The 23,331-nt window shown below is 34.2% G+C and overlaps 1 protein-coding gene across 4 annotated transcripts in view; it reads right to left on the minus strand.

The window, feature by feature from the left end:
* Window positions 1-23,331, minus strand: part of RASAL2 (RAS protein activator like 2) — a 357,274-nt gene that overhangs the window by 193,096 nt on the left and 140,847 nt on the right. For all 4 annotated transcript variants that reach the window (XM_081300551.1, XM_081300550.1, XM_081300549.1 and 1 more), the window contains exon 2: window positions 204-331. In XM_081300551.1, the coding sequence (XP_081156677.1) occupies window positions 204-331 (128 nt within the window). The remainder of the gene's footprint in view (window positions 1-203; window positions 332-23,331) is intronic.

Raw genomic sequence — 23,331 nt, forward strand, 5'->3', positions numbered from 1 at the left:
GTGAAAATTCAGCACTATCTTGTGGAACTCACTCCTTCATGGCAACAGCACTTCATTATGACATTTAGCAGTCTTTAACGTATTATCCACAGTCTACAATTGCAAGAGCCCCTATTTATATAATGTAATTTATCAAAACAAAAATCAAAGCTACGTAAGTTTCAGGCATTTGCTTAGAAAAGGGAAGTAGCTTTCTATCTCACCTCCTTCTCCTTGTTGAGCAACACCAACTGACTGTCTGTGAGGATGCAGTACTTCCGCTCCCATGTTGTGGTCTCAGTATAGGGTGACTGACCACAAGACAGACGATGAGTGGGTGGTCCTTTCACATCTGTGTAACAAAACAGAAAAACAAGATTCTTCAATGTCAAATTAATAAAGGTGAGTCTTTTGCCTCTTAGAAGGAAAAAAACCTTACACACAAAAATTTGTCCTACAATCTGCAGAGAAGATGGCTGAAACACTGTGGGGAAAACTGTTAGTACAAACTTGATACAGTAATTACACTGTACAAATGCTAAAATAATGCAAAGTTGCTTCAGAGCTAAATTGGTATTATTCAAAGTAAAAAGATTCAAAGGTAAGAACAAAAGATATAGTGTGTAGTCTATGGGAGGAAAGATAAACATGTAACATTTCCACTTTGAGAATGAAATATACTGGTTTTCTAGTCCAGAACTGAGAGTACAGTTACTGGCAGACTGTCTTAAAAACAGTTTTAAGAATTGAAAATGTTTAAATAATAGCATATTACCACTAGAGGCCAGTAAGATCTTAAAAACACAGAAAATAATGCCCTCAAGGAGAGATCTGAATGTTTTACCACCATGTTTCTTAGAGGTAAAGTTACCTAATATTAAAGCAAAATGTCTCCACAATTTACAAATGCCTTAATTCCTTTTAAATGTCAACTGGTTATTATTACCTTTGCTACTTTATTTTTTTAATATTAACTGTTTACTCATTATGAGGGCTGTTGTAGAATCTGGAATATATCTTAATCTTAAATACACATTAGGTCTATTAAATAAAGCATTTGACAGTTCAAAGTACCTTAAAATTACTTTAGCCACAAAAGACTAATTCCTCTCAGGAATTTACTACAGTGATTATTTTAAATGTTCTAATTATTACTATTTAGTTATAATACTAGAGAAGAACAAACCAAAGAGATTGGAAAACAAATACCCATGAGGGCAGGAGAGTTGTGAATCATAAATAAGTATATTATGTCTATTACAAGAATGTTTTTAATTCATTGTTTTCTACAGACTTTCTGTCTTGTCACATGATGATAGGTATTACTGGTATTGGCTTCAATAAATCCAAAAGATTTCCTAGTTGCCTTATAGTATAATATAAACTGGCATAATTGTACCCAGATTTCTTTTTTTTTATTGATTGTTCAAAACATTACAGAGCTCATGACATATCATCTTTCATACATTAGACTCAATTGGGTTTTGAACTCCCATTTTTACCCCAAATACAGATTGCAGAATCACAACTGTTACATACTCACATTATTACATAATGGCATATTAGTGACTGTTGTATTCTGCTACCTTTCCTATCCCCTACTATCCCCCCTCCCCTCCCCTCCCCTCCCCTCTTCCCTCTCTACCTCCTCTGCTGTTGTTCAATTCTCTCCCCTTTTTCCCCCCTCCCCCTTGCCCCTCATAACCTCTTATAATTTTGTGTATCATTGAAGGTCTCCTACCATTTCCATATGCTTTCCCTTCTCTCTCCCTTTCTCTCCCCCCATTCGTCTTTGTTTACTGTTAGTCTTTTCCTCATGCTCTTCCTTCCTGTTCTGTTCTTAGTTGCTCTCTTTATATCAAAGAAGACATTTGGCATTTGTTTTTTAGGGCTTGGCTAGCTTCACTTAGCATAATCTGCTCTAATGCCATCCATTTCCCTCCAAATTCTATGATTTTGTCATTTCTTAGTGCTGCATAATACTCCATTGTGTATAGATGCCACATTTTTTTTATCCATTCATCTATTGAAGGGCATCTAGGTTGGTTTCACAGTCTAGCTACTGTGAATTGTGCCGCTATAATCATTGATGTGGCCGTATCCCTATAGTGCGCTCTTTTAAGGTCCTCAGGGAATAGTCCGAGAAGGGGAATAGCTGGGTCAAATGGTGGATCCATTCCCAGCTTTCCCAGGAATCTCCATACTGCTTTCCAAATTGGCCTCACCATTTTGCAGTCCCACCAGCAGTGTACAAGTGTACCCTTTTCCCCACATCCCCGCCAACACTTATTGTTGTTTGACTTCATAATGGCTGCCAATCTTACTGGAGTGAGATGGTATCTTAGGGTGGTTTTGATTTGCATTTCTCTGATTGCTAGAGATGGTGATCATTTTTTCATGTACTTGTTAATTGATTGTATGTCCTCCTCTGAGAAGTGTCTGTTCAGGTCCTTGGCCCATTTGTTGATTGGGTTATTTGCTATCTTATTGTTTAATTTTTTGAGTTCTTTGTACATTCTGGATATTAGGGCTCTGAGGTGTGAGGGGTAAAAATTTGTTCCCAGGATGTAGGCTCTCTATTTACCTCTTTTATTGTTTCCCTTGCTGAGAAAAAACTTTTTAGTTTAAGTAAGTCCCATTTGTTGATTCTTGTTATTAACTCTTGGGCTATGGGCGTCCTATTAAGGAATTTGGAGCCCGACCCCACTATATGTAGATCGGAGCCAACTTTTTCTTCTATCAGACGCAGCGTCTCTGATTTGATATCTAGCTCCTTGATCCATTTTGAGTTAACTTTTGTGGATGGCGAGAGAAAGGGATTCAATTTCATTTTGTTGCATATGGATTTCCAATTTTCCCAGCACCATTTGTTGAAGATGCTATCCTTCCTCCATTGCATGTTTTTAGCCCCTTTATTAAATATAAGATAGTTGTAACTTTGTGGATTAGTCTCTGTGTCTTCTATTCTGTACCATTGGTCCACCTGCCTGTTTTGTACCAGTACCATGCTGTTTTTGCTACTATTGCTTTGTAGTACAGTTTGAACTCTGGTATCGCTATACATCCAGATTCACATTTCCTTCTTAGAATTGCTTTTGCTATTCTGGGTCTTTTGTTTTTCCATATGAATTTCATGATTGCTTTATCTATTTCTACAAGAAATGCCATTGGGATTTTGATTGGCATCGCATTAAACCTGTAGAGAACTTTGGGTAATATCGCCATTTTGATGATGTTAGTTCTGCCTATCCATGAACAGGTGTACCCAGATTTCTTTAGGAAGTAAGCAACAAGTCAGTAATCAGAGCAATTTGGTGGATATATCTCTACCCACATGATTTTGTATCAAATATTATCTTCCCTGTTCCTTCTTGTGTAACTTCCCATCCTCTCTCAGTCTATCTAACTTGCATGTTTGGGGGAATTTATCAACTTCCCCAAAGATAATTCAAGGTCCAAAGAACAATAATGTTACTAGACTTTTGCTAAACATGTTACTGATTCTTCGGAACTTTTTAGTCCTGTCAATACTGATTATCTTCACATGATTTAAACAAAAAGAAAATAGGTTAAATTTTTAATCACAATGTGCTTATTTCTGGAGTCAAAAACTAAGACAACTTCAACAGAGAGAGAGATGTACCCATTTAATGTGGAAATATACTGTTTTTTGTAGCCCAGACTAGTTTTTATTCAAGTGACTAACTTTATTGTGTAAGTTAGCCATGGATACTCTATCTATAAAAGTTAGAGTACAAGATATTGTATTTGTAGCATAAACCAACTTTCCTGACAAAATATAAATCTGCATCAACACTGAATTTAAGGAAACCTAAATTCCTTTCTTTGTATGATCTTGAATAACTCTATTAAAGCCTCTCTATAATGTTCTCCCTTTGTCCAATTTGAATTTTGTTGTAATTTACTCAGGGTACTGTGGAAATAAGACAACATGTCATAAAACATTCTTGGACCCTGAACAATTTGTCTCCAGTGCCAAACGTAGTACAAAATAGGAAGCAACTAAATAAGGACTAGTGCCTCTATATTTTAAAATTTTTTTCTCTAAATGGAGAGATTGATTAATCATCCAGTAAGTGGCATGATTTCATCTGTTTTTTTCTATCTCTATATAATTCCCACTTTTCAATCATTTGATAAGAATACATGGAAGAAAAAAGACAAAATAAGCTATTATTTTTGTTCTATTTAGCACTTTTGGATTAGATATAAGAAGCACTTTAATAATATAAGACTTTAAAGTAATCTACAGATTTAATTTGCTCATTTTATCATGTCCTCATTTCCTTAGCTAATTAAAGGTCTAATAGCACATAAGCAAGGCCTACATGCTGGGATTATATGAACAGGACAACCTCAGATTTTTGCCCTATTTCACCTTATCAATGCTTCCAATCTTTATGCTCTAGTGACTTACTTCTAATTTCTGGTTTCCAATTATTTTTAGTATCTAAAATTCACAAGAGAAAAGATAACAGAAATAAAAAGAAGTATCTTAATAGCTAAATTAGAAATAAATTTAGATTTGTTCAATCCCTTCCCTATGAGAATACTAAGGACATTACATGCTGACCTCATTACAAAAATTAAATAACCTTAGAAACATTTTAAAAATCAGAGGTAACTCAACAGATCCTTTAGAAGGCACTCCTTTAAACTAGATATTTTTCTGTAGATGAACAGTTCAAGGTTGGTTTGTTTGGTTTTTTTTTTATCTCAAGATTTCTTGAAATTCTTGAAAATTATTGAGAACTTCAAAGGGGGTTTGTTTATGTGGGTCATATCAATATTTAACATATTTGAAATTAAAACGAATCTTAGAAATATGTATTCATTTAAAAATAACAAACCTACTACATATTAACATAAAGGTACATTTTAATGAAATGTTAACAATTTTCCAAAAAAAGTGATTCTTTACATTTTTGCATATATCTTTAAAGACAGTTTGATTATTTCTGTTTTCTATTATCCTTTGATTGTTTTAGTTTTATGCAGTTGATGTATAATAAGACTGAGCAAGACTCTGTCTCAAAGAGTTGGAAAAGATAAAAGTATTTTAATAGTATTTTCACATAATTATTGATATTCTTTAATATAGTACCAAAACTCAATAAGCATCTGCCTTTAAAGATCAGTGCAATGTGGAATCTGAAACCACGTTAATGGACTTTGCATATTATTTTATTCAAAATCAGTTGTCTACCTTGTCCTTTGACTGGCTGTTTTATCCCGTATGTATGAGATTTTAACCATCATACACTGATTACTTAGAAAATATTAGTTAACTCAGATTTGCAGATCTTCCAAATGTTGCAACTTTTCATTATGTACTATCAAAAAGAAAAATCACATGCCTAAATCTTCCCCCAAATCTTAATCTCATCAGAAATGTCTTTAAATACTGAGAAGCTGTCAAACTCAAGGTGGCGGATATCTGTTCTCCAAAATTCTAATTTTCATTTTAGTCATAAATTTTATCTTTAGCAATAAATACTGCTGGTTGTTTCCCCAGAAGTGGCAGGTATGCCTCTTTTTTTCCAGAAAATGTCTGCTACATAGCAAACACAGAATGACCATAATCTGTCTTTCAGTTTTATTATAAAAATAGCTTAGGGGTTGGGGTGGTAGTTCAGTGGTACAGCACCTGCCTAGCATGTGCAAGGCACTGGGTTCGATTCTCAGCACTGCATATAAATAAATAAAATAAAGATCCATTGTCACCACACACACACACACACACACACATTATATCACAGCTTAAACCTTATAGAACAGGGGCTCCTGGGGTTCCAGGGCTTCACAGATCACACATTAAAAACCATTGCTTACACAATAAGACCTTAATGGCGGATTCTAAGAAAATCTGGCCATATACTAGGAGTGGTGGCACATGCCTGTAAATCCCAGCTACTTCAGAGGCTGAGGCAAGAGGACCCAACTTCAAAGTCAATCTGGAAAACATAGCAAGACTTTGTCTCAAAATAAAAAAATTTAAAAAGGGTTGAGGACACAATGACTGGGTTGGAGAATAGAAGTTCACTAGATTCAAAGGGGAATGAAGGAAAGGGATGGGGGATGAGAATAGGAAAGACAGTCGAATGAATCAGATACAACTTTTGTATTTTCTTATATGAATACATGACCAGGATAACTCCACATCGTGTACAATCACAAAAATGGGAAGTTATACTCCATGTATGTACAATATGTCAAAATACATTCTACTGTCATGAATAACTAAAAAGAACAAATAAAAATGTTTTAAAAAATGGTTGAAGTTGTAATTCAATGGTAAAGTGATTGCCTCTGAGGCCCTGGGTTCTGTCCCTAGTACTGGAAGGAAGGTACAGAGAGAGGAAGAGAGAGAGGAAGGGAAAAGTAGATGGAGAGAAGGAGGGAGGAAGGAAGGGAGGGAGAAAAATTCAGTCATATTTTATAAGATGAAGTAAGTGGGGAGAAGATCAGAGGTCTTAATAAATGGAAGATTAATGTGATTAAGGGATGATTAGAATTTGCACTAAATTGGTCACAGTAAAAATAATAAAGAAGGGACCATGTGAGCCAGATTTTGAAATACCAATCAACAAGTAGACTAGTAACTCTAGTTGAGGTAAAGGAATAGCACAAAAGAGATCAGAGAATAAAAGCGCAAGTACTATAAATACAAATTGATGGATGCTCATTAAGTAGGTTGTGTAACCATAATTCTACTTTAGTATTAGCAAGAAAGTCCACAACAGATAGTTTTCAAAAAAAAAAGGAAGAAAACTCATTTAAAGGATGAGCTGAATTGTGGAGCCAACCTAGATGCCTTTCAGAGGATGAATGGATTAAAAAATGTGGCATATATACACAGTGAAATCCATTATTTCCAACTAATTTTCAAAACAGCATTCAAAATCCTAGGTTATTTAGTATATGAATAAAATCAAATTCTAGGCTCCTTCAAATCAATATAAACTGAATAACTACTTGGTAAGGAAACAATAACAACAGATCTCTCTTACGTTAACCCTTCCTTGTGATGGGAGCTGAAAGTAGCATCATGGTCTGACATAAGATGATGATGAAGCAAGTTATATGACAGAACTGAACATTCCACTACACATGTATAAAAATAACTTTTTTCAGAAGCAAACTGTCTCTTTCAGAATTAGGAAAGTATCAAAAGATTTACAATAGAAAAGTAAATAAGGAGATCTGACTAAAAGCAGAAATAGGGGTAAGCAGGAAAGGAACACATATATGGCCCAACTATGGAGACTGTCAAAGGAAAAAAAAATGCTTGGGAAACCTTTTTTACTTTTTAGAATCTTATAGTCAAGGACCTGAACAGACACTTGTCAGAAGATGATGTACAATCAGTCAACAAATATATGAAAAAAATGCTCATCATCTCTATCAGTTAGAAATGCAAATCAAAACTACTCTAAGATATCATCGCACTCCAGTCACAATGGCAGCTATTATGAAGACAAACAACAATAAGTGTTGGTGAGGATGTGGGGGAAAAGGCACACTCATACACTGCTGGTGGGACTTCAAATTGGTGCAGCCAATATGGAAAGCAGTATGGAGATTCCTTGGAAATCTGGGAATGGAACCACCATTTGACCCAGCTATCCCTCTCCTCGATCTATACCCAAAGGACTTAAAAACAGCATACTACAGGGACACAGCCACATCAATATTTATAGCAGCACAATTCACAATAGCTAAACTGTGGAGCCAACCTAGATGCCCTTCGGTGGATGAATGCTTTCCTCTACCACTGAACTATATACCTCCAGTCCTTAGTCTATGATTTAAAATGGAAAAAGGAAATTTAGTTCAAGTCTATATAAAACTCCCCAGTAAGGGTTGAGGACGTAGTTCAGTGGTAGAGCACTTGCCTAGCATACAGGAGGCTTAGGGTCAATGCCCAGAAGTGCAAATTTTTTAAAAAAATCAAACTCCCAATTTCCCAAAATACTATTAAATATTCTTTAACCTCTATGGAATCCATCAAAAAGTATATTTAAAATGCTACTACAAAGTCATTTAATATTTAATGAACTTCTTAGTACATTTATATACAGTATATAGTATATCCTATACAAGTTATACTCCCTCTATACTACAAACATTATGGTAAGTAAACAAAGACAATAATTTATTAAAGATACACAATGAATGCAAAGGACAATGAGAATAAAGTTAAATACAAGGCTTTTTCAAACTAGCACCACTATCATAGTTGTCTTCATTTTTTTCTCACAAATGGATAAAATTCATAGGCATAATGCATGAGGATGGCCAAGATTATGTTTTCTCTCTTTTCATTTTTTGTCTATCATTCATTCATCTTTATCATTTCTATCTTTTCTTCTAAGTCAGAGCTTCCATAATTCTCCAAGGTTTACCTACTTTCCATACGCTTTTCCATTATCTTAGAAGATATTAAGATTGTACAAAACCTTTAACAATATCACAAAACTATCTCTTTTGGGAAAAAAACAGCTGATACATGACAATACACCTACTTCATACATATTTTCTTACCCAGATTTTCAGCAACTTAAATTTTGGCTCAAATACACACAGGGGTGTTAGTAAAAATTAATTGTACAGTCAATTTTAGGTTAAAAATGTCTAAGCCATTATTGAAAATATTTGGATAATGAGTTCAGATGTCAAGGGATAAATTTACATTACAGAGAATAAAGAGAGAAGAATGAAGATAAAAAGGTCTTCAGGAAAAGAAACGCAAAGGAGGGCAAAAGGGACTTTTTTTAGGATACAATGTCGATTTGAAAGCTACCTTTGAGATCAATAAATAATACTTCCTCAAATCAGATTAATAAAATGAGGTTTGAAATTATAAAACACTTAGCACAGTTATCTTAGAATTTAGTTATTCTTCTGTAAAATCTAGATTTTTTCCTAGCATATCAACAGAGCCTCTTCTTGATTTTCTTTTTGTTGTTGATGTTTATTTTCTTACTTTTAATTCTGTATTTATTTACTCTGCACAAAACACTTAAATATGGTGATATGACAATAAACAAACCTATTCACTGGACTTAAAGAACTTAATGTCAAATAGTATACAATCAGTATATAATTAAATTAGAACCGTTTTGATTTAAAAAAAAAAAACACTATCAAGAAGTAGTACAGGACACCTGAGAGATTTAATAAGAGCAATGGACCTAACCTGAGGCAATATTACAGTTGGGAAAACAGGAGGTAGTAGAAGGGAGTACAAATATTAGGCATTTCATGCAAATGAAACAAGGAACCAAAAAACCCCCGAGGAAAAAAAGTAGTCCTATGAAGCACATGGCATAAGAAACTAACTGCAGAGATAAGAGACTGGTGAAACAGGCTGAGGCAAAATCATACATAAATCCATAACCCAGTTTAAGGATGTTGGTATTTATCCTATCAACAAGGGAAAGCCTCTGAAGGGTTTTAAACAGAAGAGAGACACCACCACTGATATGTATTTTTGTCAACAAGTGAATTTGAGTTTCCATTACTAAAGTTAGAAATTCTAGAACAACAGGTTTGAGGGAGAAGCTGATAAAATTAATTTGGTTCATGTCCAATCAGAAAAAAAAAAAATCAAGCTAAATGCTGTTTCTGTCAGATTAGGTCTAAGATCCCTAACTCTGGCTTACAGAAGAACTGGAATTGCAAGACTTCTACAAATACTCTATAAAAAATTCATTTTAACAAATACATAGCAGCTACCAGGTTAAAATGGCATGTTGAAAATAAATAAATTCACTGCCTCTCAAAGCCCCATTAAAACTAAAAATGAATTTGTATATGGAGAGACAGAAAAAAAATAACCAATAATAATAATAACCAACAAGGATTCAAGAACAGAAAAAAATAAAAATAAATAAATGCTTAGAAGTTAGGAAGAATATTTTCAAGCAATAACTGGCTTAGCAGGCCTGAGAAAACTGAATCCTAGGCTATGGGTAAGGAAAGCTAAGAACTAACCCAACTTACACCGCAGAATCTTAAAAAAAAAAAAAAAAAAGGGCTGGGGATGTGGCTCAAGCGGTAGCGCGCTCGCCTGGCATGCGTGCGGCCCGGGTTCGATCCTCAGCACCACATACCAACAAAGATGTTGTGTCCGTCAAGAACTAAAAAATAAATATTAAAAATTCTCATTTGAAAAAAAAAAAAAAGTTTGTAGATAAGCCAGCACTAAATACCTCTGAATGGAGAAAAGGGTTGATCTAAAATGAGAACCAGATAACTGGTTTAAAAGACAATTACATGTAGGGAAAAAGGCAAACTCCTGCATTGCTGGTGGGACTGCAAATTGGTATAACCAATCTGGAAAGCGGTATGGAGATTCCTTAGAAAACTTGGAATGGAACCACCATTTGATCCAGCTATCCCACTCCTTGGTCTATATACCCAAAGGACTTAAAAACAGCATATTACAGGGATGCAGCCATGTGAATGTTTATAGCAGCACAATTCATGATTGCTAAACTGTGGAACCAACTAGATGCCCTTCAATAGATGAATGGATAAAGAAACTGTGGTATATACACATAATGGAATATTACTTAGCATTAAAAGAGAATAAAATTTGCAGGTAAATAGATGAAGTTGAAGAATATCATGCTAAGCGAAATAAGCCAAACCCAAAAAATCAGAGGCTGAATATCTTATCTGACAAGTGGATACCAATCCATAATGGGATGGGGGGGCAGGGGATGAACAGAGGAATTTTGGATGGGGCAAGGGGGGTTGGGAAGGGGCAAGGGGGTAGGAAAGATGGTGGAATTACCCTAGGTACATGTATGATTGCACAAATGGTGTGACTCTACTTCGTGTACAACCAGAGAAGTTAAAAATTCTGCTCCATTTGTGAACATGAATCGCAGAGCTTTCTACTGTCATGTATAACTGATTAGAACTAATTTTTAAAAAGACAATTACAGTTCCAAAATCATCTCTCCAGTTCATCTTATAGAAAAATGTCAAGGGTAAAATAAATGGGAGAATAAAAGGTGACTGTCATAGATGAGAAAAACATACTTAAAACATAAAATGAATATTAAGAAGTGCTTTGCCCCAAAGTTGTCTTCAACCCCCAAATGATTATCAGAACTAGCAATCAGACCTCCACAATCCAGGCAGGAGAATAGCTTTTTGGATATCAGATTATCCCAACATGAAGGAATAAATAACAAAGGTTTTTCCAATAGCCCATCATGATCACCTCACTGGAGAGCTGTTGGCAGACAAGCCCAACTTCACACTTAGTTCTCAGAGTCAGCTTTCTAGTCTCAAATTTAGTTTATGCAAACAAAAAAGAGTATTAGAGATCAGAGGAAAGCTCCTAGCATGAAAATATACATATTTAAATAAGTAAACAAACAAATATAAAGAAAAAGGCAACCTGGAGGCTGGGGTTGTGGCTCAGCAGTAGAGCGCGCTCACCTAGCACGTGTGAGTCACTGGGTTTGATCCTCAGCACCACATAAAAATAAATAAATAAAGGTATTGTGTCCAACTAAAATATTTTTAAAAATAAATGAAGTATTTATTTTAAAAAGGGCAACCTGAAGGAGACACAAATCATAAAGAAAGAAATAAACAATTATCATTGCCCTAAAGGAAATATGAGAAGTGGGATCCATGCAACATGACAATTTTTTTTCAATAAAAAGCAATACTTATACAACTAAATTGAGCTTTTATATATTAAAACACAATAGCAGAAAGGAAAAAGCAAAATTTAATAGCAAAATTCAGAAAACAGAACAAAAAGACAAAGTGAAGGAAAAGAAAAAATTGAGATGAGAAAATTGAGAGCCAATCCAAAATGGTTAAGACAAAAATATTAGAAAAGGAAAAATAGGAATGAGAAAAACATTAGTGAAACTTCTCAGTACTAAAGGATATGAGCTTTCAGATTGAAATCCAGTGAGTGCCCAGAAAAATCTGATGAAAACAGACACCTAACAAAATACATCCCAAGAAAAAAATCCTACATTCAAAACATCAGAAATAAGAAAGGATCTGAACTTCTCAATAGTAGCAAAGGAACTGCAAGACAATGGAAAGAGTTCAAAGTTCTGAAAGAACAGTATTTCCAACCTGGTTTATTCACTTAGCTAAACTAACAATCAACTGTGAGGATAAAAATATTTCAGATATTCAAGGCCTCAAAAATTTTACCTACCACATACTGTTCTCAGGAAGCTATTGTAGGATAATTTACTTCAAAATAAATCAAAATAAGGGGGTATCTTTTTCTGTTTAGGCTTCCCACAAAGTATCATTCCTTGGGTGACTTGACACATTTATTTTCATACAGTTCCAGAGATGGCAAGTCCAAGATAAAGGTATCAACCAAGTTGGTTCCTAATGTGTGCTCACTTACTGGTTTGTACAGACTGCCTTCCCATTATATCCTTATATGGGGAGGAGAGAGAGAACTCTGGTGTCTCTAGCTTTTCTTAAAAAAATAAGGGCACCAACAATGTGGAATTAGGGTTCTACCTTTAGGACCTCCTCATAGGACTATTTCCAAATATAGTAACATTGGGAGAGAGGAGTCCAACATAAAATAACTTTAGTGCAGATACAAATTCAGGCCACACCAGGGAACAAATCAAGAAAACAAAAAGTATACAATATTTAAAAACAGGTACTCAAAAACAAAAGAGAAGCAAAGAATATCTCAAAATGTTGATGAAGATAAACAAAAGGTTGATAACTGTCCACCAGACAAAAGTAGCCCAGAATGGAGCAGTGCAACTAGAGAGATTGATGCTCTAAAGGCTTATGTCTCTGTGGCATCTTTGACACTACTATAGGATATGCCTGAACTAAACAAGGAATTTTTTTTTTTAAAGGGAAGAAAGATCCAGGAGACCGTCAATCTGACCTAAGAGGAAGGCACAAAGAATTTCAAGAATGGCAGCAGAAGAAACTTCTAAGAGGTCAGTTACCCAGGAAAATAGGCCTAAATGTCAGACCAGGAGGTATCCATGAAGAATGTCTCCAAGAAAAAACAAAACAAAAAAAAAATAATACTTCATCTGATAATTTCCCTCATATTACTGACCTTGGGTCCAAGTATGCTACAGGAATACAGAAAGGTATAAAAATAATAATAGATACAAAGAAAACAGAACACATAAAAAAAGAAAGGCAATTATTGACTGCAGAAAAGAACCCCAAAAAAGTAAGTAAGAAAAGAAAAATAATAATGACATTCAACCATGCCCAGTATATAGCATAATAATATAAGCACTGAATACTGATTAAAACAAAAACAAAACAAAACAACCAAACAAAACAAAATTAATAGTAAAGGGGTTAGGATGGTCTTGTGTGACAGCTAAATCCTCATCCACCATAATAGAAAACCAATAAAAAGGTCTATAATTGATGATGAATAAAAAGCAGCTATATATGAATATTATTTAGGATTAAGGTAGGTGTATAAAATACCAGAATAAAAAAGATAGAAAAATCAAATTTCTTGCCTCAGAAAGGGGGAACATCAATGGGAGAAACTACTATGACATGGAAGGAAATGTACAGACTACTCAGGTTCAGGGAGAAAAAAGACTGTACAACAAAACGTAGTGTAAACAGTATAGAGGAAGAAAGCAAGAATGAATAGGAAAAGAAGGGGGCAGGCAACCCAATTGGAAAATGTGCAAAAGACTTAAACACTCATTTCATACACACACACAAAAAAACTATCCAAAGATATACACTTAACATACAAAAAAAAAAAAGAAGTTTAACTTCATTAGTCATTGGGGGAAAAAAATTAAAACCATAGTTAGATATTACTACACACCCACAAAAATGGCTAAGTGAAAAAGATGCTAAGTATTGGTGAGAATGTGGAGACATCTAGTGTAAACTGGCACAATCATTTTGGAAAACTGTTTGATAGTATTTATTAAAACTAGACAGATATACCTAGTAATTCCACTCCTAAATTATAACAGCAAAATGTAGATACACATTCACCAAAAACATGTACAAGGATACACACAGAATTATTCATAATAAACAAAACTAAAAATAATCCAAAATGAAAACCAATATTAAATAGATAAATTTTAGTAGTTCAAAAAATGGAATACTAAATACCAATAAGAATGAAAGAACTATAAACTATACATAACAATATTTATCACTCTTACAAATAAAATGCTGAACAAAGAAGAGATAAAAATGTATGAGTTTGCTTATATAAAGCTCAAATTTGGATAAAACTGATTTACAGCATTAAAGGACAGCATATAGTTACTCTTTGATGGTGTAGTGTTGGGCACAGGGCTTAAAAGTGGGATTTTGGGATGCCAGCAATTTTCTGCTTCTTGAGCAGGGTGTGACTTACACAGATGCAAATTCATTTGAATTATACATCAAGGTACACTTTTCTGTATATTATATTCTAATACAAATCTTACTTAAAAATATCCCAGGTATAACATTTATAAGCTGTGTGGTCTTGTTCAACTTCCTCCACTTCACAATCAAGAACCTCAATTTCCTCTTCTATACAATAGAAATGATAAAAGTGTCTACTCCTTTAGAAATTTTTGTGAGATTTGAGTAAGATAATGTGGGTCAGGTGTTCATCAAAGTGCTTCACACACAATATGAAAAGCAGTATGGAGATTCCTTGGAAAACTGGGAATGAAACCACCATTTGACCCAACTATCCTACTCCTCAGTCTATACCCAAAGTACTTAAAAACAGCATGCTACAGGGACACAGCCACATCAATGTTTATAGCAGCACAATTCACAATAGCTAAACTGTGGAGTCAACCTAGATGCCCTTCAGAGATGAATGGATTAAAAAAATGTGGTATATATACATAATGGAATATTATTCAGCATTAAAAGAGAATAAAATTTGCAGGTAAATGACGGAGTTAGAGAATATAATGCTAAGTGAAGTTAGCCAATCCCAAAAACCAAATGCTCAATGTTTTCTCTGATATAAGGATGTTGATTCATATGGGGTTGAGGGTGTGGAGTATGGGAGGATTAGATGAACTCTAAATAGGGCAAAGGGGTGAGAGGGGAAGGGAGGGGGCATAGGGGGTAGAAAAGGTGGCAGAATGAGATGGACATCATTACCCTAAGTATATGTATAAAGACACAAATGATGTGACTATACTTTGTGGACAACCAGAGATATGAAAAATTGTGGTCTATATGTGTAATATTAATTGTAATGCATTCTGCTGTCATATATAACAAATTAGAATTAAAAATAAATTAAATTTTTAAAAAGTGCCTTACACATAAAAAGCACACAATAAAGTTTATTTATCAATTATTTACTATTTGGACATTGTAAAAGAAGGGAAAACAACTATATAGTCCTATTTTGATTAAGCCCAAACGTGACTTACAAGAAAACACGATTTTTTTCAACCATACTTGAGTTTATGCTAGTAATGTGACTCTAGGTGGACCCCCAGAGAGCTGCAGGATGAGGACTGCATGCCAGTGGAACCAACTGTGTGACTACGGGATTGGAAATCTCAGACCCAACTCTCTCCTCCATGGAAGAGAAAGGGGCTGAAGAAGGAGCTTTTGACCAATGGCCAATGGCTTAATCAATCATGCCTATTAAAACCTAAACAACAGGGTTCAGAGAGCTACTTTTACCAATATGCCAGCAGGGTGGTGTATCCTAAAACCCAACAGGGATAGAAGCTCTGGAACTTGGGGATGTTCTAGACCTTGCCTTATACACCTCATCTGGCTGTTCATTTTTATCCTTTACAATATCCTTTTTTTTTTTTAAGAGAGAGAGAGAGAAGAGAGAGAGAGAATTTTTTAATATTTATTTTTCAGTTTTCGGTGGACACAGCATCTTTATTTTATTTTTATGTGGTGCTGAGGATCGAAACCAGCACCCCGCACATACCAGGCGAGCGCGTTACCACTTGAGCCACATCCCCAGCCCTTTTACAATATCCTTTATAATAAACTAGTAATATTGTTTACCTAACTTCTATGATCACTATAGCAAATTATCACACCTGAGAAAGACGTTGTGGGAATCTTCGATTTCTAGTCAAGTTGGTCCTATGTACCAGAGCCCAGGACATGTGTTAGGCAAATGAAATGAAGGTAGTCTTGTGGGACAGAGCACTTAGTCTGTAGGGTTACTGCTAACTTCAGAAAGCTAGTGTCAGAACTGGATGAAATTGTATGGCACTCAGTTGGTGTCCAGAGATGGAGAACTGGTTGTTGGTGTGGGAAAAAGCATGCATTTGGTGTCAGAGTGAGGTAAGTAAAGAAACAGCTATTTTCTTTACCAAGTGATACAACTTTTCTGATACTATTTTCTCAATTATAAAGAGAATAACATCATGGTTGTGCATGTGGCTTTAGAATTTTAATAACTAAAAGTAGAATACACTACTAAAAGTAGTAAAAGAATGTCTAAAATTGTGTAACTATATAGTTTCATGTGTGCATTTGCATATGTATGAATACAGGTTATTTAAGAATACAAAGGTAAGTAGTAGAAAAACACTTTAAAAAGAGTTGAAAGTCTACGCATCTATGAAGTAGAGACTAGTTAAACAACAGGTAAGGATAAGGATAAGGGAACTGCACGTTTTCATTTCAATTTTTGTAGTACTGACTTTATTCCTACATATATTTATTACTTAAGACTTAAAAATAACATCATCCACCTTAAAATATATATCTAGGTCCTGCCAAAATACAAAATGGTTAAATGAAAGCTCTAAATTAGGCTAATCAATGTCAACCTCATTTAAAAAAAAGAAGAAGATTGAAGCACTTCTATACTTACATAATTTTTCTATCATAATACAGATTGTATGTGACATAAAAATGCTAACTTTGAGTCCATGGTTGCTTAATCTATTATTAGTTATAACAGTAAGTCTAGGGAATCTCACAGGGATATGGTGAGGATTAAAAAAAATTATCAAGCATTAAGAACAACACCTGGGGGGCTGGGGATGTGGCTCAAGTGGTAGTACGCTCACCTAGCATGTGCCGGGAGCTGGGTTCGATCCTCAGCACCACATAAAAATAAAATAAAGATGTTGTGTCCACCAAAAAATAAATATTAAAAAAAGAACAATGCCTGGTATATTGTATGCCTTCAATAAATATGAGCAGCTATTCTTTTTACTTTACATGCCTGAAGAAATGTTTGTTATTTCTACTTAAAACTAATAGATGCTAAAAATACTGTAATAAAATGTAAGAGGAAAACTGTTTTAAACTGATTATCTTCAGGATTATGTGATGAATGCAATATAAACCTTCAGAAATATTCTGTAAAAACAAAAAATAAAAGTGGGCTGGGGTTGTGATTCAGTGGCAGAGCACTTGTTTCTCACATGTGAGGCACTGGGTTTGATCCTCAGCACTACATAAAAATAAATAAACAAACTAAAGATCTCATGTCTATGTATAATTAAAAAATATTTTTTAAAAAAGCTGTACATGTGGTCTAACAAAAGGAAGTTTTCATCTGATGCTATCTAACAGATCCTAGAATATTACTATGCCAAGTATCTAGGCATAATTCTTGATGGGAACTTTATAAAAGAACAACAACAAATCACTGTCTTTTGGCTACAGAAACAATTAAATATAAGTGGATGTGAAATAATTTTACTAGGCCAGCTTAATGTAAACCATTTAAAGTCAGCCTATCAATTCCCTTCCAGATTTAAAAGAAAAGAGAAAGGAGGGGAAAAAAAGAAAAGAATCTTTTTTAATGGTGATGTTTTAATCGAACTAATCAGTCCAAACACACCCAGCTCTATAAGCCTCTTACTACTGAACAATGGATGGCTAGGCTTGAAAAGAGTAAGTAATTGTCTTCATCTATTTCTCTACAAATCTCAATTAGTATAAAAATGTGTATATAGTTGTCAGATGTAATCACAAGAATATAAAACAGGGAGACATCTGGAGGATGATATTTTTATTTTTATAAAAATTGTGAATCTAAATTCAAAAGATTAAGGAATGAATGATAAGGTTGTCCCTTCTTAAAATTAAAGCTTGAGAGAAGCACACACAACTTAGCCTCAATTACTATTGGTATTCAGGTGCTTTTCAAAACTATCTGAATTCCTCTGATAGTCCACGAACAAGAGAGTCATTGTGTGAATCTGTAAATTTTATGACACCACTGAAATACAAGCACCAACTGGTATCACCAACTGTGTTTCCAGGGATACCAGGAACTTTTGAAATACCCTGCAGTTATACACTGCCCAAGAACAGAACTTCCTAGTACCTGAAACCACTTTCTTCTTAGTCACTGTTTCCAGCAAAGAAAGAGTACTGACTTGCTACCAATAAGTTCTCCCTATATGTACTTAGGAACTTTGCTAAGACATTCAATTATTTATTTTTATGTTCTCAACATGACAGCAAAACAAAATGAACAAAAGTAGGATTAAGAATTTACACAGTCCTATTAATAAGAGATTCAAAAGACCAGAGTCCTTTGATGAAACTTTGTGATATATATATATATATATTTTTTAAAATGCAATGCACATCAGCACTTCTACTCAATCCTTAGGGCTATGTTTCTCATGTTATTAAGTATTCTTTTAGAAACAGAGAAATAATTTTTCCTTGCATGCCTTTTCTAGAAAGTTCTTTTTCTATACTATTAGCCCTGAACTTACATTTTAACTTAGTATATAAACTTGTTCATTTTAGCTAGAGTACTGCTACAACACAAAAAACACAGGCTGAGTGTAAGGTTATTATATGTCCTTAAAAGTCAAACAAGAGTAATTTTGAGGGGCTGGAGTTGAGCCCAGTGGTAGAGGGCTTGCCTCGCAATCATGTGGCCCTGGGTTCGGATCCTCAGCACCACATAAAAATAAGTAAATAAATATATTGTGTCCATCTACAACTAAAAAAATATTTTTTTTATTGTTGGTCATTCAAAACATTACATAGTTCTTAATATATCATATTTCACAGTTTGATTCAAGTGGGTTATGAACTCCCATTTTTACCCCGTATACAGATTGCTGTATCACATCAGTTACACTTCCATTGATTTACATATTGCCATTCTAGTGTCTGATGTATTCTGCTGTCTATCCTATTCTCTACTATCCCCCTTCCCCTCCCCTCCCCTCCCCTCCCCTTTTCTCTCTCTACCCCCTCTACTGTAAATCATTTCTTCCACTTGTATTATTCTTCTCTTACCCCTCCTTTCCTCTTATATGTAATTTTGTATAACCCTGAGGATCACCTTCCATTTCCATGCGATTTCCCTTCTCACTCCCTTTCCCTCCCACCTCTCATCCCTGTTTAATGGTAATCTTCTTCTCAAGCTCTTCGTCCCTACCCTGTCCTTGGTTACTCCCCTTATATCAAAGAAGTCATTTGGCATTTGTTTTTTAAGGATTGGCTGGCTTCACTTAGCATAATCTGCTCTAATGCCATCCATTTCCCTCCAAATTCTATAATTTTGTCATTTTTTTTAATGCAGAGTAATACTCCATTGTGTATAAATGCCACATTTTTTTTTATCCATTCATCAATTGAAGGGCATCTAGGTTGGTTCCACAATCTTGCTATCGTGAATTGTGCTGCTATGAACATCGATGTAGCAGTGTCCCTGTAGCATGCTCTTATTAGGTCTTTAGGGAATAGACCGAGAAGGGGAATAGCTGGGTCAAATTTTTAAAAAGGGGTTAGATAGAGCTAAACTGATCTGTCTATGGCTAAGTTCTTCTCCATTCAGGCTAAATGCATACACACACACACACACACACACAGAGTATATATGCATACACATACATTTCACATCACATTAATTTCTAGAATGTGTTTTCATTAATTACATGTGCATTTGAAATATTGGACATCTTTGAGTTCTTATTTTTTCTATTTAGGAGATAAATATTTTAAGCAAGTATTCTTCAAAGTGTACATTGAAATCTGACAAGGAAAATGGAAAATCCACAGAGACTGAATACAGAGAATGCATGGACACTGCAATTAGAGAGCTCCAAAAAGCTGAATGATAATGACCACAACAGCAGGGAGTTCTGAGCTATGTGAATGGAATGACCTTTAAACCTCTGGCTTCTCTCCTTATAGTATCTCATGTTCAGACTGTAAAATGCTAAGATTACAGGACAATGAAAGAGAGCTTCTATACAGCAGCTTAAAAACCACTGTTACTGAATAGTAATAAGAACTGACTTGAATGTAAAGGCCAATTATAGAACCATCAAAAGGTAGGGGAGATAAAATTTAAGATTTTTTTTAATTTTCGAAAACTATAAGACTTTATATAAGCCCCTAAAGCCTCCCTAACTAAAAAATATTGCCATATCACCAAGCTTCCATATGACAATAAAATTCAGTGAGACATCAGTATAATCTTCAAGCAAAAGAAAGCTTAAAACACAATTCTCAATGACAATGATTATAACAAAGAAACAGATCCTGTGATATTCAGCTCATTTCAAATTGCATTTTGTCAGGATGTGTGTCTTCTCAAGTCAACAATTACATGCAGGTGTATCTCTATATATTAGATAAACACAATCATAAGACATGATTAAATATATTTTGTTTATGATAATCACATTTAATTTTGTCAAAGCAGGCATTTAGTAAAAGTAATTTTTCAAGTGGAAGTACCGAATCTTTTTGTAAAAGTGCATCATTTCATAAATTACAAACCGGTTTCACTGATAGTGACAGTGCTTTCAAAGTGTCATTATCTAGTCAAGAGGAAACAAGTAGAAGTGGATGGAGAATAAAATAGGTTTCAAGTAGTAAAGAAGTACTCAATGGAGGGGGGATAGTGGAGAATGGGATAGACAGCAGAATACATCAGTCACTAGAAAGGCAATTTGTAAATCAATGGAAATGTAACTGATGTGACACAGCAATCTGTATACGGGGTAAAAATGGGAGTTCATAACCCACTTGAATCAATCTGTGAAATATGGTATATTAAGAACTATGTAATGTTTTGAACAACCAACAATAAAATAATAATAATAAAAAAAGAAGTACTCAATAATTTCATAATTTCAGTTTCCATTATTCCCAAGCATGTACAAGAAAAGACAGTAGAATAAACGGCTAGGAGTTTAATATAGCAGGGCAAATGTCCACTGAAGCAGAAGGCAAAGAGGGAAACTGGAAGATATGTATTCTAGAGGTTAGGCAGATTAAACTCTATCATCTAATACTACTGATCCATCACCAATGTGTTTTCATAAGTAGCCTAAGAAACAATCACATGAAGACTACTATATGGATCAATACAGTGAAGCATGTGAACCTAGACAGTCCTAAAGTAACATGGATTAATAAAACAGAATACATATTCAATGTATAGATATAACACATAACTGAGCTATGGTACCTATGATGGATATACAGTAAGTATACAAAATGATCATGACAATTGAAAAAAATGGGTCAAATTTAATAAACTAAAATTTATTAGTAATATTGCTTGCATTGTGCAATGTCCTTTTATCAATCTTTAAGAATAATCTTTAACACAGCATCATACCATACAGATGAATAAGAATTTGTTGAATGAATTCTCTGATATTGAAAATGTAGGCTGAGACTGAGGGTATAGGTAGGTAGGTAGGTAGGTAAAATAATTCCCAGCATGTGTAAGGCCCTGGGTTAAAATCCCAGCACTAAAAAAAAAAAGAAAGAAAAAAAAAAGAAAAGAAAAGAAAAACAAGCCCCTAAAGTTGGCATATATTGGCATATATCTCTGATGGGGTCTTAAGAGAATCTCCCAAGAAGTGCAATTACCAGATTAGAGATTTACATTTTCTTTTAAAATATTTATTTTTTAGTTTTAGTGGATACAGTATCTTTAGTTTATGTTTATGTGGTGCTGAGGATCGAACCCAGTGCCTCATGCATGTGAGGCAAGCACTCTATCACTTGAGCCACAACCCCAGCCCCAGAGGTTTACATTTTTTAAGACAATCACATACACTCTGCCAAACATGTCTTCAGAAAAGTATATGCATGAATTTAAATTTCCCAATGCAGAGAGTGAAGATGTCCATTTTTATATACCTTCACCAACAATGGGTATTATTTAAATTGGTTAATTTAAAGGACAACAAATGTATATCCTTAAACATTTATTGAGTACTAATATGAACCAATGGTTGTGCTAGATATTAGGGGCCAGAAGCAGAGTCCATTTTAAGAGACCAATATGAAATGCAATAATAGCAATACAGTACAAAACACAAAAAAAGAATAAGAACTAACTGCTCTGGAAGAGGAAATAATTAGTAACTTAAATAGTTAGAGATAGCCAGAGATGGGAACTGAGAAAACATACTTCATTCATGGTAAAGGAAAGGTCAGGCAAACACTTCACTGCAAAAAAAAAAAAAAAAAAAAAAAAAAACATTTTGAGAGAGAGAGAGAGAGTGAGATAGAGAATTTTTTTTAATATTTATTTTTTAGTTTTCGGAGGACACAACATCTTTGTTTGTATGTGGTGCAGAGGATCGAACCCAGGCCCCACGCATGCCAGGCGAGCATGCTACCGCTTGAGCCACATCCCCAGCCCCCCAAAGTTTTTTAAATGCTAATATAGTTGTAAGAAATTAGATCCAAAGTGTAGTAGGTTCTTTTAGATATGACTATTAGTTGGTTAATTATAAAAAGTCAGCTAAAGTAAGAAAAAAATTTCTAAAAGTTTTACTTTCATATCTGAAAAATATATTTTAATACCATAAATATAAATATAAATCTATTTATTAAAGTTTGATGTTGACCCAAACCTTCTTGTAAAATATGGGTGTGTAGATTCAGAATTCTCTACATTATATTCCCATAAAAAAATCTTTCATTCTCCTGTAGAAACACATAATTGATTCCTATTTTAAATCCATCCTAACAACTCTTTTGGTTAGACTAATTCATTCACATTTAATGCTATCATTCATACAACTGGATTTACATTTGCCGTTTTGCTTTTTATGTATCTCTTCGGTTTTTCTTATTGTTATTTCTTTATTATTCCTTCCTTGTTTACTTTTGCATTAAATGAATATTTTCTAATTAAATATTTAAATTTCATTATTTTATCACTACTTTTTAAAAGTACTATTTAATCTTTGGGGCTTACCACAAACATCTTAACTTTTTAGAAATCATCTTTAGATTTACACTAACTTAATTCTGGTGAGATACAGAAATAATAGTCCTACTTAACTATTATTTTTCTCCCTTTTCTGTGATATTAATGTTATGCATAGTATATGTACAACTATTTTAAAC

Source organism: Spermophilus citellus (genome assembly GCF_964194105.1).
Source record: "Spermophilus citellus genome assembly, chromosome: 6".
In the NCBI taxonomy this organism is placed as follows: domain Eukaryota; kingdom Metazoa; phylum Chordata; class Mammalia; order Rodentia; family Sciuridae; genus Spermophilus; species Spermophilus citellus.